We start from the raw sequence: 14,753 nt of genomic DNA, 5'->3' as shown, positions 1-14,753 counted from the left end.
TTGACTGCAGAGCCCTTCCTCTGGGCCACACACCTTACCGTAAGAAAGACACATTCTGCTTGGTAAAACACCAGAGGGAGAAGATGGTTCCTAGCACAGGCTGCAAGGAGTCCAATAGGAAAGCTGTGGGTTCATTGCCAACCACGTACACCTGAGACGAGAGAGGAAGCACCATGGGATGAGTGGATGGAGAGAGATGGGAAGCACATGACTGCCTTGCCTCTGGACTATGACTCACAGAAACACAGAACAGGGCTGGGCACAAGAATTGCCATCAACTTGAGAGGCACTGCTCTCTGCAATAACTGTTGAGAAATGAACATAAAGGTTATAGATACAGAAATGGGCTTGGAAGTGCATGGGCAATGAGAGCTAGCAGAGGTGTGATAAAACTAGACAAGCTGGGACCTATGCAGATTTCCATAACTGAAAGCTCATTTCTTTGCTCAGAATTCTGATGTATTTATGAGCCATACCTTGAAAGTCGAATGGAATCCGTTCCGGAAGTCCATTCGACTTCCAAAATGTTCGAAAACCAAATCGCGGCTTCTGATTGACTGCAGGAAGCTCTTGCAGCCAATCAGAAGCTGCAGAAGCCCTGTTGGATGTTCAGGTTCCCAAAAAATGTTCATAAACCAGAACCATCACTTCCGGGTTTGCAGTGTTCGGGAGCCAAAACATTTGAATTCCAGGGCGTTCGGGATCTAAGGTACGACTGTATTTGCCACAGTCTTGGGCAAAGGTGTCAGACTGCTCTGAGACTCTTTTTAGAACTACCATGGCCTGAAGGAAAGGCTGGGAACATCTGTGGCTGCCATCAACCCAACCACTAGCCATGCTGTCTGCTGGGAACTGGGAGTCCTACAACATCTAGAGGGTTACTGGTTAGTCGCATTGTCTTAGACCTTCATGGTATCCCTGGTCCAAGCACAATGGTGCCCTGCCCAGCACGCGCGCACACACACACACACACAAAAGCACCTCTGTGAGAAAGAGATTTCCGTTATAAAATATGGCCTATTATTTCCGCCTGAGCTAATCCCCCATGGAGCCACTCATCCTCAACGAGCATTATTTGTACTTGCTGCTTTCCTGCTAAAGGCCTGAGACGAGTTTCCCAGTCTGGCATCAGATGACACTTGGGAGGCAAAGCCCCAGAAACACCTTCAAGCTCCAATCTGCCATCTTAATCTCCCTTCTGTCAGGGCTCTAGCACTCTGCCATTAGCAATGGACCCACCCTGTGCTCCCAGGCATTTGCAGAAGGAACAGCGGCCACCGTGCGGCCTCTGGGACCCGTTCCTGCCTGCCGGCTCATTATAACAGATCATTACTGCCCAAGATGCTGTCGAGCAATCACAGTACTTAAGAGCTCAGACTGCCAAGGTGTCTGCCAAAGATCTCAGCGCTGCTGGCTTGTGGCTTGGCTCTGACACATGGGATTGAGCTGCCCAAAACGTTGGAATCTGACCAAGGCAAAGCAAGCTGACCTCCAGAGAAAGAGAAAATTGCTTTACCTGTTGTGTCCACATAACTGGCTAACCTGGATACAGCTAAAAGGCCATGCTGTTCCTCATCCTGCTCCAAGGGAGCACTGCACAAACTTCATCCAAGGCGGATCTAGGAGAATGCAACTGGTTCGGTCGCACTGGGCACTGAGCTTTTGGGGAGCCTCAGCAATGATGTCCAATTGAAGGCGAGAGGCCACCAAGGTCCACCACTGACTGCATCTATCCGTTTCATCAAGACTGAGGGATTTCTAACCCCCTCTTCAAGAGCTGGAAATCAGGAGCTTGGTAGGGAGACACTCACCCTGCAGCATCGGCTACAACATGGGCTTTAAAAGACAGGCAGACAAGCACTGGCCGCACTGGACACTGACAAGGCAAAGGGGCTCCAGTTACCTTCCCACAGTGATCTCTGCTGATTTCCCCTGCCCAGGCCAGAGTGTGCAGAGCCATGAGGCAGTACAGCCGCTATTCGTTTCAGTGATTTCTGCTTGCTTGGCAAGCCAGTCGGTCAGATCCCTATCCATCTACTTTAGACTGCTGATTGTCCCATGCAGAAATTGCAGATTCTGATGCAGGCTTGCCAGTTATTATATTGCTTGGCAATGAATTGGAAAAATGAGCAAAAGATTATGCTTCCAAAGTGCTGGGCTAGCACCACCATATGAGAAGGGGAATTACTCCTAGCAGAGCAGAGCATGAAGGGCAAAGCGGAATGCACACATGCGCACGTGCGCGCACACACACTGTCATCCTAAGCATGGATACTGTGATGCAGAAGCATAACTGAAGTTAATTTCCACCAGTTCTAAAGCAAATGCACTTATAAACTAACCAGGTAAAAAGCATAGGTGAAATAAGAGGCCTGCATTTGGCAGACCAGTTTGTACAGGGCACAGCACGGAGCAAGGTCTGGGAGAATATGGGGAAGAAGGGCAGCAAGACTGTTATGGGGCAGCAGGTCACCATCAGTGTTCAGGACTTGGAGGTATGGGTGCTCTCAACAGCTAGGAAGCTAATGTAACTGCCTCAGTTTTGGTTTTGGAAATACTGAAAAGGGCAGCTCAAAGAAGATTAATTTACTCCTTCAAGGTCTCCAGCTGCAGCTGATGCTTCTTTTCTTTTGTCTCCAGGTGTTTAGCCACTGGGCGCAAGCACCTAATGTTACTCCTTGAGCACCATTAGTGGCATTCAGCCTTCCCTGCCCTGATGTACTCCAGATGGCTTGGACTACAACTCCTATCAGCCCCAGCCAACACAGCTGCAGTCCAAACCATTTGGTGGGCTCCAGGATGGCGAAGGCTGCTATAAGGTGTTTGAAGCACCTGACTGGGATGCCAGTGAATCAGCTGCCTTTATATATGGTCCCACATCGCAGGCAGAGCAAGGAAGGACACGACAAGGATGCAAGTCTTTTACTCAGCTCAGCTTCTTGTGCAAGCACTGAACTTGCAGCAGCATCCAAGGGAGGCTTTGCTTCCTGAGGGAGGCAACAGCAGCTGGACCACCTCTGTGCAAGGAGGTGCATTGCTTTTGGAAGGAGGTCATAGTGGCACTGTGGCATGTGACCCATCAGTTGGCTCTCACTGGGGGCACCCAGCTAAGCTCTTTAAACTTTGCTTAGACACAAATTTTGTTTCCCCAGGGAAAAGGCGGGAAGCTGAAGAACCATCTGTTCTGGTGGTCCAACTGAAAAGAGAACTTCTTGAAAGGGTCACTTTCCCTGCTTGCAATATTCAGTTTTAGCAAGGCACACAGGAAGCGAGGTTAAATAATGTACCTTAAGCACACTTTCCACACACTCACTGAGCTCCTCCTCTTTCACCAACACAGTCCCTGCCAGCAGCTCTTTCAGCAGCACTTCTGAACAAAACAGAGAATAATAAGATCATCAAAACCCATCAAAACAGGGGAGGCTGACACTGCAGGCTGTGTCCAACTCCTCAAAAGCATTTTTGTGGGGTGGTAGCCTTCTAATAATAATTTATTATTTATACCCTGCCCATCTGGCTGGGTTTCCCCAGCCACTCTGGGCGGCTTTCTCAACAGAATAGTAAAATGCAATAATATATTAAACATTACAAGCTTCCCTTTTATATCAGTTATTTGTTTATTTGTTTATTTATTATTATTTATTTAAGGGTTTTTTTAGACTGACTGCTCCCATGGATCGCTCACTATAATAATGCCAAAAGATTCAGTAATGGTGGAGGTTTTAAAAAAACAAAAAAACGTAGTACAGAATAGCTGATGGGACCCCCGGGTATAGGGTGGTATATAAAGTCAATAAATAAAAATAAATAAAAGTCTTTTGGAAGGCAGATCTCACCATGACCACTTTCACAATTCTCCCCCATGAGGACTGACCATGGGTCATTGCAGCCCTAATAGGGCAACCCACCTCCTGTAATCATGGTAGGGTGCTCAATGCATCACGCTATTATGGACTGCTCCATTTATTGCAACACAATAATGGCAACTGAATTAAACAGAATGGTCCATAAAATACAGAATGAGTTACTTGGAACTCTGCCCAGTTTGTAACGGGCTGCTAGGAGAGAGCCCGCCAAGCTTCTGTCACTGAGGAAATGAGATATCCAAGAATCACAGAGCAAATGATTCCAAGTACTGTAATGAAGTCATTGAACAAAATAAGAAAGCCTGAACCGATGAGGTAGGACAGGTACAAAGAAGGCAACCTGCCCCTCTCACAGAGGCCACCAGATTCCTTAGTCTGGTCCAGGTGGCTGAGAAGAAGGAAGCGGTTACCTGTCACATCATCTGAGCAGCGCAGGAGGGGCTCCAGTATGGGACGCAGCAGGTACTTCTCTGCTTGCTGGGGGTGTTGTCTTGCCATGGAGAGGACAGTCATGGTGGCAACTCGCTGGAACTGACAGGCTGTCAGCTTATCCTGAATGAGGAACAGCTGCAGAACCTGGGAGAGAAATGGCACACAGAATGCTCTTTAGCTGCTGCTGGGGGCTGCATCTGCATTGCTCTCCAGTGCCGTTTATTCCTCGGTCACTGATCCTTCGTTAAACAGTGTTTCTAAAACCATGCGTGTGCTTCTCATTGTTAATAGGCCAAAAAAGAGAGAAGCAAATGCAAGCATGCCCTTTTTTTAGTAATAGGCCTATAAACGATGAGAGCTTGGTATTAGGTCTCTTCAGCCTGGCTTTTGACAGCTGAGGTATGTGTTTTCAGGACTTGCCCTATTCCTGTGACTGTCCTCTGTTTTAACTGTTTTTAATTCTGAATTTTAAACTGTTGTAACCTGCCCTGGGACCTACTGGTGTAGGCTTGGTAATAAATGTAGTATGTTACTACTACTATTGCTATTACTATTGCTACCACCACAGTTACTGCACATGCTGTAAAGGGAAACGAAGGGCAAGTGGAGCTCATCAACCTGGGAAGGTAGCCCATCTAGGAGAAGGAAAACTCTGATCCTAAACCTCCACTGCATTGTGGATATACTCATTCATGAGAAAGGCTTTGGGAGTAAACCCTGAGGAAAAATCCACACCCATTGCCTTGTGGTACATCTCTGGAAGAAGAAAAGGCTAAGGAGTAAACCCTACACAAATCCACTGGAGTCCCTATGACAGTTGGATGGCATCTTATACATCTCCTTCCAGCAACTCCTGCAGTCAAGTAGGTGACAAATGCAGGCGATATGCTCTGGTTTCCTTTGGATCACATTGGCAAGGCCAAGAGGGCAGCGGTGTGTGTCCTTGTCATCTGGGCAGCCCAGGACCTCCATACACACTGCCCAGGCTTGCACTCCGTAGAGGTCACTTCAGTGCTGCAAACACAGCAAAAACAACGCAGCCACAGTGGGCAATGTGGTTCTCCAGCAGTTTGAGTTCACCCCAGAGGTGCATTTCATTGTCTCTCAAGACAGATGGATGCCACCACTACCACTACCAGCCCCTGCAGGGATGATGCCCCTACTGGAAGGCCCTGCACTACAGACCACCACAGAATATAGATAGAATAATGGAGGGGAAGGTGGGGGGAGGACATACCTGTGGGCACACCTGTTGGCAATAATCCTCCAAGGACAAAGACTGCTGAGGACAAGTGGAGAGGATCCTGGCCACAGTGTCACACTTCCGCCAGTCAGCTGCTGCTGCTTCGGCACTGCTGCCACCTGCAGCCCCAGCTGGAAGGCACAAAGACAAGAAAGACTCTTTGTTAGGCTCTAGGATACTATGAATATTCCAGCTGATGCTCATTCTGAATTGTAATGCATTCGGATGACCTGCTCTAATCCCTAGGGTGCCTGTATATAGGAAGGTACCTTATGCAAAGTCACACCAGTCCACAACTAAAGGGCATGCATCTCTTAAGCATCGTGTTCTCACAGTGTCAACCCAGATGCCTCGATGGGAATCCCACAAGCAGGACCCGAGTGCCATGGCAACTCTCCTCACTTGCGATTCCCAGCAACTGGCATTCAGAGGTCCACTCCCTCCAACTGTGGAGTTGGAACAAAAGCATCATGGCTAGTGACCACTGATAGCCTTAATCTCCATTAATTTGTCTAATCCTCTTTTAAAACCATCCAAGTTGGTGGCCATCACCACATCTTGTGGAAGTGAATTCCACAGGAATCTTCCCAGCATTCAGCTTCACTGGGTTCTAGTACTATGGGAAGGGAAGTAAAACCTAATTTCCATCCATCTTCTCCCATGCCAGGCATAATTTCATACAGTGGTACCTCTGGTTACGCACTTAATTCGTTCCGGAGGTCCGTTCTTAACCTGAAGCACCACTTTAGCTAATGGGACCTCCCGCTGCCGCTGCGCCACCAGAGCACAATTTCTGTTCTTATCCTGAAGCAAGATTAACGGAGTATGTAACCTGAAGCGTCTGTAACCCAAGGTACCACTGTAGAGTTCTACTGTGCCCCATTCTCCATGCTTACTCATAGCTTTTCTTATGTTATCATCTCACTCACCTCCTGCTCCCTCCAGGATGCCACGGACTACAGCCTGAACACCACCCGGTCTTATCAGCCTCTCAGAGAGCAGCTGCCCACAGAGATGCCGGAGCCAGGCTGGGGCTGGTGCCAGACCATGCTCACTGCTGCATCCACTGGAACCAGAACCCTGGAATGGTCAGGAGGGAAGAAGAGGACAAGTAATGGGTTGCAGAGCCACACCAGTGAGCACACTTAGATGCCCCAGGAAGCAGGGTCCACCTGCAGTACCTGTTTGGGTCCACCTTGCAGCAGCAGCAGTTCTCGAACCACCAGCGGCTGGTAAACTCTGTCTAAAAGGCCTTGCAATGCCTTCCTGCAGCTGCTTCGCTCCTCTTCTGTAAGGCCCTAAAAAAGGTTGCATAAAACAGCAGCAGCAGTAAAATTAATTGTACAGTATGGCTTTGACTCCCTCTACTGGGCAGTCGGCAATGTGCTGAAATTTTCCACAAAGGTCTGCATTCCTAAGCAGAAGACATAAGATCAACCTCCCCACAGCTTGCTTTTCTTCTTTTCTGAAAGGCAGCTGCAAAAGGACAGCAGTCTGAGTTAAGAGATGTGGGAGGCCTGCTTAACCCTCTTCCTTTCTCCAGTTTTACACCAAATCACCATATTTAGCTACTTTTCTCTCAAAAACAGCCCTTCAGGTTACTTAAAACCAATCAACAAACTGTTCATACTCCATGAGTAGCATCTAGTTTGGCTCCTGCTGGTGAGTGCCTTGGGTACTTGAAGAGGGTTACTGCACTGGTGCAATCTTGTTTGCACCTTGTGGTCTGTTTGGCACAAACTTGATGTTGTCATTCGCAATGTTCTGTTGTGTCAACATTATCTCAGTGCAGAGAGAGACCTTGTTGAAGCGGACAAGTTTGCACATAGTCTTAACAGGCCCATGTCCAACCTGAGCAAAGTGTCACATGATGTCATTCCAATGTCCCATGCTGCTGCAAGTGATGTAAACACTGAGTGTTTGCTGAACTGCTACTGCTTCATAGGTTGCATCCCTCAAACCCAGACACCATCACTTGTACCAGTCCAATGTTTGAGTTTCACAGAAGGTCCCAGCAGGATCATGAGGATGAAGAAAATAATAATTTCATACTGTATCATTTTGATGATTCTGTTTTCTTTTGAGCCTATGGCCTAGCTAAACTGAAAAGGCCTGTGCTTGCCTGCTTTTACAGTACAGAACTAGCTGCTTTTAGGTACTGCATGTACCGAATGTCCGTTACAGAACAATGAAAAGAATAAACTGTTAGAATCTATGGTGGCCACTGTATGCATGAAAAGAGAATCAGCTAGGCATGGCAATTGTGATTAATCTTGAATTGTTTTATAGACGGATCAAATAGCATATTGGGAGACAAATGAATGAATAGGACAATTAGTCAAAGTCTCAATAAAGAAAGACACTGAAAAATGGTTATATATAATCACATGATATTATGATGAGGGCTGATCTGAAGAGCCAAATTATTTTGAATGGTTCAGAGTGGTGACATTGTGTTGCAACTATTAAGACTGCTGCGATCCTTTAATTGGAAGTGTATAAAAACATTGCTTTGGATGTGGTTCTTCACAGCCTCCTTCTTATTTTTAAAGGCTGTTTCTATCTGTATTTCAATAAAGGCCTATCACTTGGAGCCCGCATCCTTTTCTTTTGGGTTTCTGGGAGGTATGACACTCTCTCTTAAATTTTCTAAGGAGAAGACAGATTAGGATTCACCTGTCACACACTCAAAACCCAGGCTTCTCAAGTAAATATCATTGTCCCTTGAAAACTTTTGAAGATGTCTGACAGAAGAGTGCTTCTTTCAGCTAAGCTCCAAAAGTGATACTTACTTGTTTGTTCAGCACTATTAATGTCCACAGCAGTTTGCCAAAAAATGACAAAGGTTACGATTTGGAAAGTTATCAAAAACACTTTTCATCAAGAGATGTGCATATTTAAGTGATGCTCTATAAAAATGTTGAGATGCCCATCCTGACTATTCAGAGTTCGTAACTGGTGCTAAACAAAGTATACTCTTTATGCCACAGATGTGCAACCTGTGGCCCTCTAAACATTGCTGGATTCCAACTCCCTTAATCTCTGACTACTGGTCATGCCAGGGAGGGCTGATGGGAGTCCCACAACATCTAGAGGACACTAGGATGGGGAAGGCTGAACTACACACATTTACCATCACACCAGGGGCTGATGCAAGTTGGAGTCCAACAGCAGCAGAAGGGCACAGCAGGTTCCCAACCCTGAATCCAAGCTGACAACTCACCATCTGCTCCTCTGAGGGCTTGGCTTCTTCTTCACCCTTTCTTCTTGCTGGACAGAATCCGAGCTGGCACAGCCCCGCCAGGAGATCCCCCAAGTGACGTGTGAGAATGAGTCTGCTCAGGGATGTGTGATCAGCGACCTCCATTAGGACAGTGCAGATCGCATAAAGCCGGCGTGTGGCACTGGAAATGCATCTGGGTGAGGCCACCTCTTGAACCAGGGCACTGAATTCTGTCCTGCTTTTCAGGGGAAGCCCAACTCCAGGCAAGAGATATGGGCAAATGCCCAAGGTCACAACAAATTGTAAGGCCACCTGCACAGTTTTCTCCTGGGCAATGCTGAGGGTGTCGGGACTCAGAGGAGGTGCAGCTTCAGCTGTCTTGGGGTTTGGCTGAGGTGGGCAGTAAGTTGTTGCTAAGAGGACCATGCACTGCTTGAGACACAGCAGAAGGAGCAAGACATGGCAAGTAAAATTCCAAGGCACATCCGGGCAGGACGTCAGGCACTGAGCCTGCTTAGAGACCTCAGTTCTCAACCTCTGCAGTTCATCCCAATGCGGGTCCTGGGCAAACTTCTCTTCCAAAATGGATACATTGAAGCGCAAAGATTCCAGCAAATCAACATGCTTTGTTGACTGCAGAGGGCCTGAATCTGTCCCTGGAAAGAAAGACAGACAGACAGTTGATCACAAATATATCTATACCACCCTCTAAAACGGGTTTGAAATACAACCGCCCCCCCCCCAAGAAACACTGGAAATTATGGTTCTGTATGCAGACTAGGGATCTCTAATAAGTCCATAACAATGGGATATTTTGCTCTATTTGATGAGAATTTTATGAGATGTTTTAAAGGAGCATGCTGCTCTTTGTGCCAGAAATAATCTCCAATTTTATTTCTAATTTTGTTGGAATGGTTTTTTTAAAATGTCAGACAATAATGTTGCTGAACACATTTGGTTTGGAGCTGCATCTTATTACATAGATATATTTGGACCCTTTGCCAGATTAAAGAGCCTAACAAAGCATTCCTTTCTTAAATCAGCTGAATAATGCCTGACCTACATTGCAGAGTTGTTGCCAGGACAAGACAGAAAGTAGTGAAAAGACAAAGCATGCAGGCCATCGTTTGCTTCTGGAAGCAGAATGGAAGACTTACAACTGTCAATAAAATAGGAAGCTGCTCTGCAGCCTCCAATGCTTCGCAGATGAAATTAGGGTCACCCATCACAACAGCTGCTGGGGAGCAGGAATGAGCTTTGGTCTGCAAGCCCCTGCTTGTTCCTGCATTTCTGATCAGATCTAACAGAACTCTTATATTTTTTCCACCCCAAAGTTTCTCCTCTCCCTTCTGGGTTACAGCATAATCTTAACCATGTCTACTCAGAAGTAAGTCAAAGGACATGGGGCATATTCCCAGGTTAAGTGAGGCTAGGACTGCAGCCTTTGTTTTTCTGAGAACCCTGAGTTGTCTTGCTCCGTCTGTCCCCCCCATTCCGCTTTTTGGACCGCCCCACTTTTTACCATTTCATGGGTTCCTGTAGGAAGGTGCCAGAGTAAGACCATTAGTTCTGCTAGCCCAGTGCCTCTACTCTGACATTTTGTTATTCTTTTAAGTTGTGACAAGCCCTTCTCAGTTATTTTCAAGTGGGATTCAAGTGGGCTGTCTTTCTCCACCCTATCTGCAGATGTTGTCAGGGATCAAACCTGGGACACCTTCTGCACATGACACATGTGCTTTGCTACTGAGCAGCTACTGCTGTGGCCGTTCCCCTAAAAACGAAGCAAGCTTCCAGTCCTTATGGTTCTGGATGAAGGGCTGATTTAAACAAGAACATAGGAAGAAGCTACCTTACACTGAGTCAGACCTTTGGCCCATCGCGACCAGTACCGTTTGGCAGCGGGTTTCCAGCAAGGGGGGACGGCGGGTGATAATTTTGTACAGTACAGTGTATCGCTTTGAGCTCTTGGGATACAAAGGTATAAAAATAAATAACATAACATAAAATAGCAATACGCGGCACACCACCCCCTAAAACTGGCCAGAGGGGATTCCCTGGAAAGACGGGATTTCTCGGAGGGAGGCACCGCCGCACCACACCCGCCCCAGTACACCGTCTCCAATGAGGCCGTTCAGCTGCGGGAGCGACCAGGCCGCCTGCAGCCGCAAAGGTGCAGAAGCCCTTGCCTCCAAAGCCCCCACCCTCTTCTCACCGGCAGCTTTGGCTGTCCCCAGTAGCAGCTCCAGCGCCTCAATCACCCGCCTCAGCACCGCCTCGCTCCCGGCCATCGCAGCTGCTTCACGCGTTGCTTCTGGCCGCCATCTTAGGAAGGTCGGATAAGCCGAGAGAGTGCCGTCATTTTAGGAAGGTCTGACGCCACATTTCGCCATCTTGGGAAGGTCATGAGGTACGCGAGCGAGTATAAGGAGCCCTGAAGTAGGCCACCATTATGGGAAGGTACGATACATGAGGGTGCGTCTCCTCTGGACTTAAGGGGCTCTCTTAGTAGCTTCTGGGTTTGGAATCGGCATCAGTGCGGTTTTTTATTTCAAAGTGAGTGAGTCCCGGATATCTCTGGCAGGCGCTGAATAGGCTCATTAACATCCGCACCGTATTGTGGCTTCCCCCAAAGAATCATGGGAGTTGTAAGGATGCTGCGAATTGTAGCTCTGTAAGGGGGTGAACTACAGTTCCCCAGATTCTTTGGAAGACGTCGTGTGGTTTAAATGTATGGTGTGGGTGTATTTGTTCAGCGTCTTTCACGTTCTTCTGTGCCTTCAGCGTGCATGCACCTAAACTTTGTACAGTATAGTATTCTGAAGTGTTCAAAGTGATTCACGTGCATTACCTAGTTATAGCCCATACACCAACCCTTCAGGGTAGGCCAGTATTATTATCCTCTCCCCATCAATACCCTATTATAAACAGGAAGGCGGAGGCTGAGTAGGACCATCACTATCATTAGGTGGATTATTAATATATTTCATATAGAGAGATTTATGGGCTTATCTTTCTGAGGTGCCAAAATAACGTGGCCAACCTTGGGTTTTAAGCACCTTAACCCAGGGCAGGAACATTTGATGTTCCACCTCTGCTGAGTTCATGGCAAAGGGGGAAAATTTGAACTAGGGACTTTCTGGCTCTCCTGCATCTTTACTCCTTAGTTTTACAATATTTTAAAGCCATAAATAGTCCTACATCCCCTTGGCATGGGCTCAGCATGTAACATGTAAATGAATCTATTTATTTATTTTTAGCTGGCAAACCAATCCTCAGCTTGGAATGATTATGTTTCCAGCACAAGCCTCTTGCAAATTACACACACTTTAAACTCAGCCTTGGCTTGGAACAGGTAGGTCCTCTCTTGCATTTATTCTTTTGGGCACAATAGGAAGACTGAGCAAGGGATACTCAATAAGTTATAGTTTAGTACTTGTCTTTGCTGGATCTGACAGAGCAACCTTCTCCAATGGGGGAGGCCACCTGTTATACTGTATTCCATTCCCAGGGAGACTTGCCTGGTGCCACAACTATTATCCTTTCAGCACCAATCGTCTTATTGTTATACTATATTGGGGCTTTTTAGTTTAGAAGAAAAGGACACATTCTTATGATAAAGGTGTGTAGAATTATGCATGGTATGGAGAAAGTGGATAAAAAAAGTTTTATCCCAGTCAGAATACTAGACACTGGGGCTAGCCAGTGCAACCGAACAATGGAATATTGAGGATGAACCAGAAGTACTGAACACAACATGTAGTTAAACTATGGGAATTGTTCTTACAAGATGTAGCGATGGCCACCAAACTGGATGGCTTTAAAATAACAGGGTTAAACAAATTCACGTAGGATAAGGCTCTCAACGTCTACTAACAACACTGGCTATGTTCTTCCACTGTTGGGCATAGGAAGTGGGGAAAGTGCTGCTGCATCTAGTCATCCAATGTGAGAATAGGATGCTGGACTAGTGTTATATTGTAAGAGATCCAAAACACTGGAGACAAATGCTGCAGCTTTTTTTATTTCAGGAACTCACTCAGAACTGAAATTAAAGCTAACTTTGCTCTTTTTATGTTCCTCAGGAATCCTTGTTATGCCTTTGAGTCTTTGACTATAAATCCCAGTACACAGTTCACCTACCACAATACCAGAACTAGAGGGTCTCTGGTCTGACCCAGCAGCATTATTATTATTTTCTTAAGGGTTTCCTACCTTGTTTTTGTAAGGAGTCCTGGAAACTACTGAAAGGCAGCTCATAAATCCTTTAAATAAATAAGGAATATGGCTGATACATTTTAATACATTTATTCTGAGTCAGGAACATATTGCAAGTTTAAGAGGTTGACCAATTTGAGAAAATGATGTAGAGAAATCCAGCAACAAACAAAAAGACCATTTTTTAAAAATACATTTTTTATTAAAATCTTATTAAAAAGGAATCACATAAAATAAAGCGATAAATAATGGCTTTAAGGCATGTTCCCCTCCACCTATCTTCTAAACATTACATATTCAAAAAGGTAAGCTAAAACCAGAGAAAGCCACTTTAAAAAACAACAACAACCCTATCAATTGTACAGTAATCATATAAAGCACTTAACTCTGAAAAACACTTGGTAGGAAAAAAACTGGCACCTTCACCAGAATGTCCACCTAAAATTAAAAATGGATTTCTTGGCTGAGAAATGCATAAGAAGAAAATGTACACCTTATTCAACTGCATTTTATACACACAGAAAGGGACATATATGAACAACAGTACACAAAAAGATACAATCCATGGCATAAAGGATTGAAACTAGGTTTTAGACATGGTTAGAGATAGCATGAGCATATGTCTGCAATATTATGGGAGGTCCAAAAGGTCACCAAGAGAATGGTCAAGAGGTCAGTGCTAAGGCTGCAGAGCAAAGGCACTTGGTATCAGCTGAATCAGGGACCCCTAAATATTGGTCTTCCTCCTCTGGGATTTCTTGTCATCTGCTCCCTCTTAAATCTTGCTACTGTCTAGGACTGCAATCCTACACACATTTGCCTGGGAGTAAATCCCAATGAACTCAAAGGGGATTATCTATGAATAGACACATACAGGATTACACTGTAAGCATTTGGAATAATCACAGCTGTTTTAACTGTACACTAAAAACAGCACTCCTATGAACTCAGTAAGCCCACCAAAATCCTGCACCAAGGAAAAATGAATTATGTAGTGTACACCACATACTGTATATCTACAGATAAACCCTGTATATTGGGGATAGGGAAACTTTCTGATCCATGGGCCAGATCCCAACCTTGCAGGAAAAATTCAAAACCCTGGCAGGCCAGGTTTGGCCCACAGACCAGAGATTCCCCACCCCTCTGCTCTACAGCATATTCTGTTCCTGCTGTTTTTAGGGAAGGGCAAAAAGATTTGCACCAAAAGCCTGCCTCATTCCCTATATGCTAGAAAACCTGCCTCGGCTTCCACTATGTTAATCGGACACCATCCATCTTTGCAGCCAATTGCCCTCTGAAAAAAAGCCAAGATTCTCCAGAGGCCTAAAGCTCTTCCCCGAGTTCCAAATTTCACATTTGTGTTACACTTATACAGAACTGCTGGATACACTCAGCAAGCCCTGGGAATAAATCTTTGGTTAGTGCTTTGGAATGACAGTGGTAGAAACACCTAAAGTGCATTAGTACTAAGGGTGCCCAAAAAGTTAACAATTTCAGACCACATAACTTAAGCTGCATTTCACAAAACTGCTAGGCTTGAAGTCATACCTAAAATATTCCTTAAACTTTAGCCTATGCATTAGAAAACAGTGTTCTATTATTACTGTATTAATAAATCAAGTATGTTTGGCAAATTGCCTCAGAGGCTCTGATAGTGATAAAAAAACACCTTTGAAGTTTCCATACAATGTAGGCTCTTACCCAGGCATCCCCAAACTTCGGCCCTCCAGATGTTTTGGACTACAATTCCCATCATCCCTGACCACTGGTC

At 45.7% G+C, this 14,753-nt stretch overlaps 1 protein-coding gene across 5 annotated transcripts in view; it reads right to left on the bottom strand.

The window, feature by feature from the left end:
- Window positions 1-11,158, bottom strand: part of TANGO6 (transport and golgi organization 6 homolog) — a 47,917-nt gene extending 36,759 nt beyond the window's left edge. For 2 of the 5 annotated variants that reach the window (XM_033157068.1, XM_033157069.1), the window contains exons 1-8: window positions 10,977-11,155; window positions 8,765-9,420; window positions 6,723-6,839; window positions 6,471-6,621; window positions 5,536-5,672; window positions 4,277-4,442; window positions 3,288-3,370; window positions 39-151 (exon numbers count right to left, since the gene is read on the bottom strand). In XM_033157068.1, coding sequence (XP_033012959.1) covers window positions 39-151; window positions 3,288-3,370; window positions 4,277-4,442; window positions 5,536-5,672; window positions 6,471-6,621; window positions 6,723-6,839; window positions 8,765-9,420; window positions 10,977-11,052 — 1,499 coding nt within the window. In that variant the 5' untranslated portion in view covers window positions 11,053-11,155. Of the gene's footprint in view, window positions 1-38; window positions 152-3,287; window positions 3,371-4,276; window positions 4,443-5,535; window positions 5,673-6,470; window positions 6,622-6,722; window positions 6,840-8,764; window positions 9,421-10,976 lie in introns of all 5 variants that reach the window. The other 3 variants (XM_033157071.1, XM_033157070.1, XM_033157067.1) reach the window with 3 other exon arrangements.
- Window positions 11,159-14,753: the final 3,595 nt, after the last annotated feature.

This window comes from Lacerta agilis, chromosome 8, assembly GCF_009819535.1.
Source record: "Lacerta agilis isolate rLacAgi1 chromosome 8, rLacAgi1.pri, whole genome shotgun sequence".
Classification (NCBI taxonomy): Eukaryota; Metazoa; Chordata; class Lepidosauria; order Squamata; family Lacertidae; genus Lacerta; species Lacerta agilis.
Note: the sequence above shows the minus strand (reverse complement) of the source record. Positions and strands in the feature narration are given on the sequence as shown.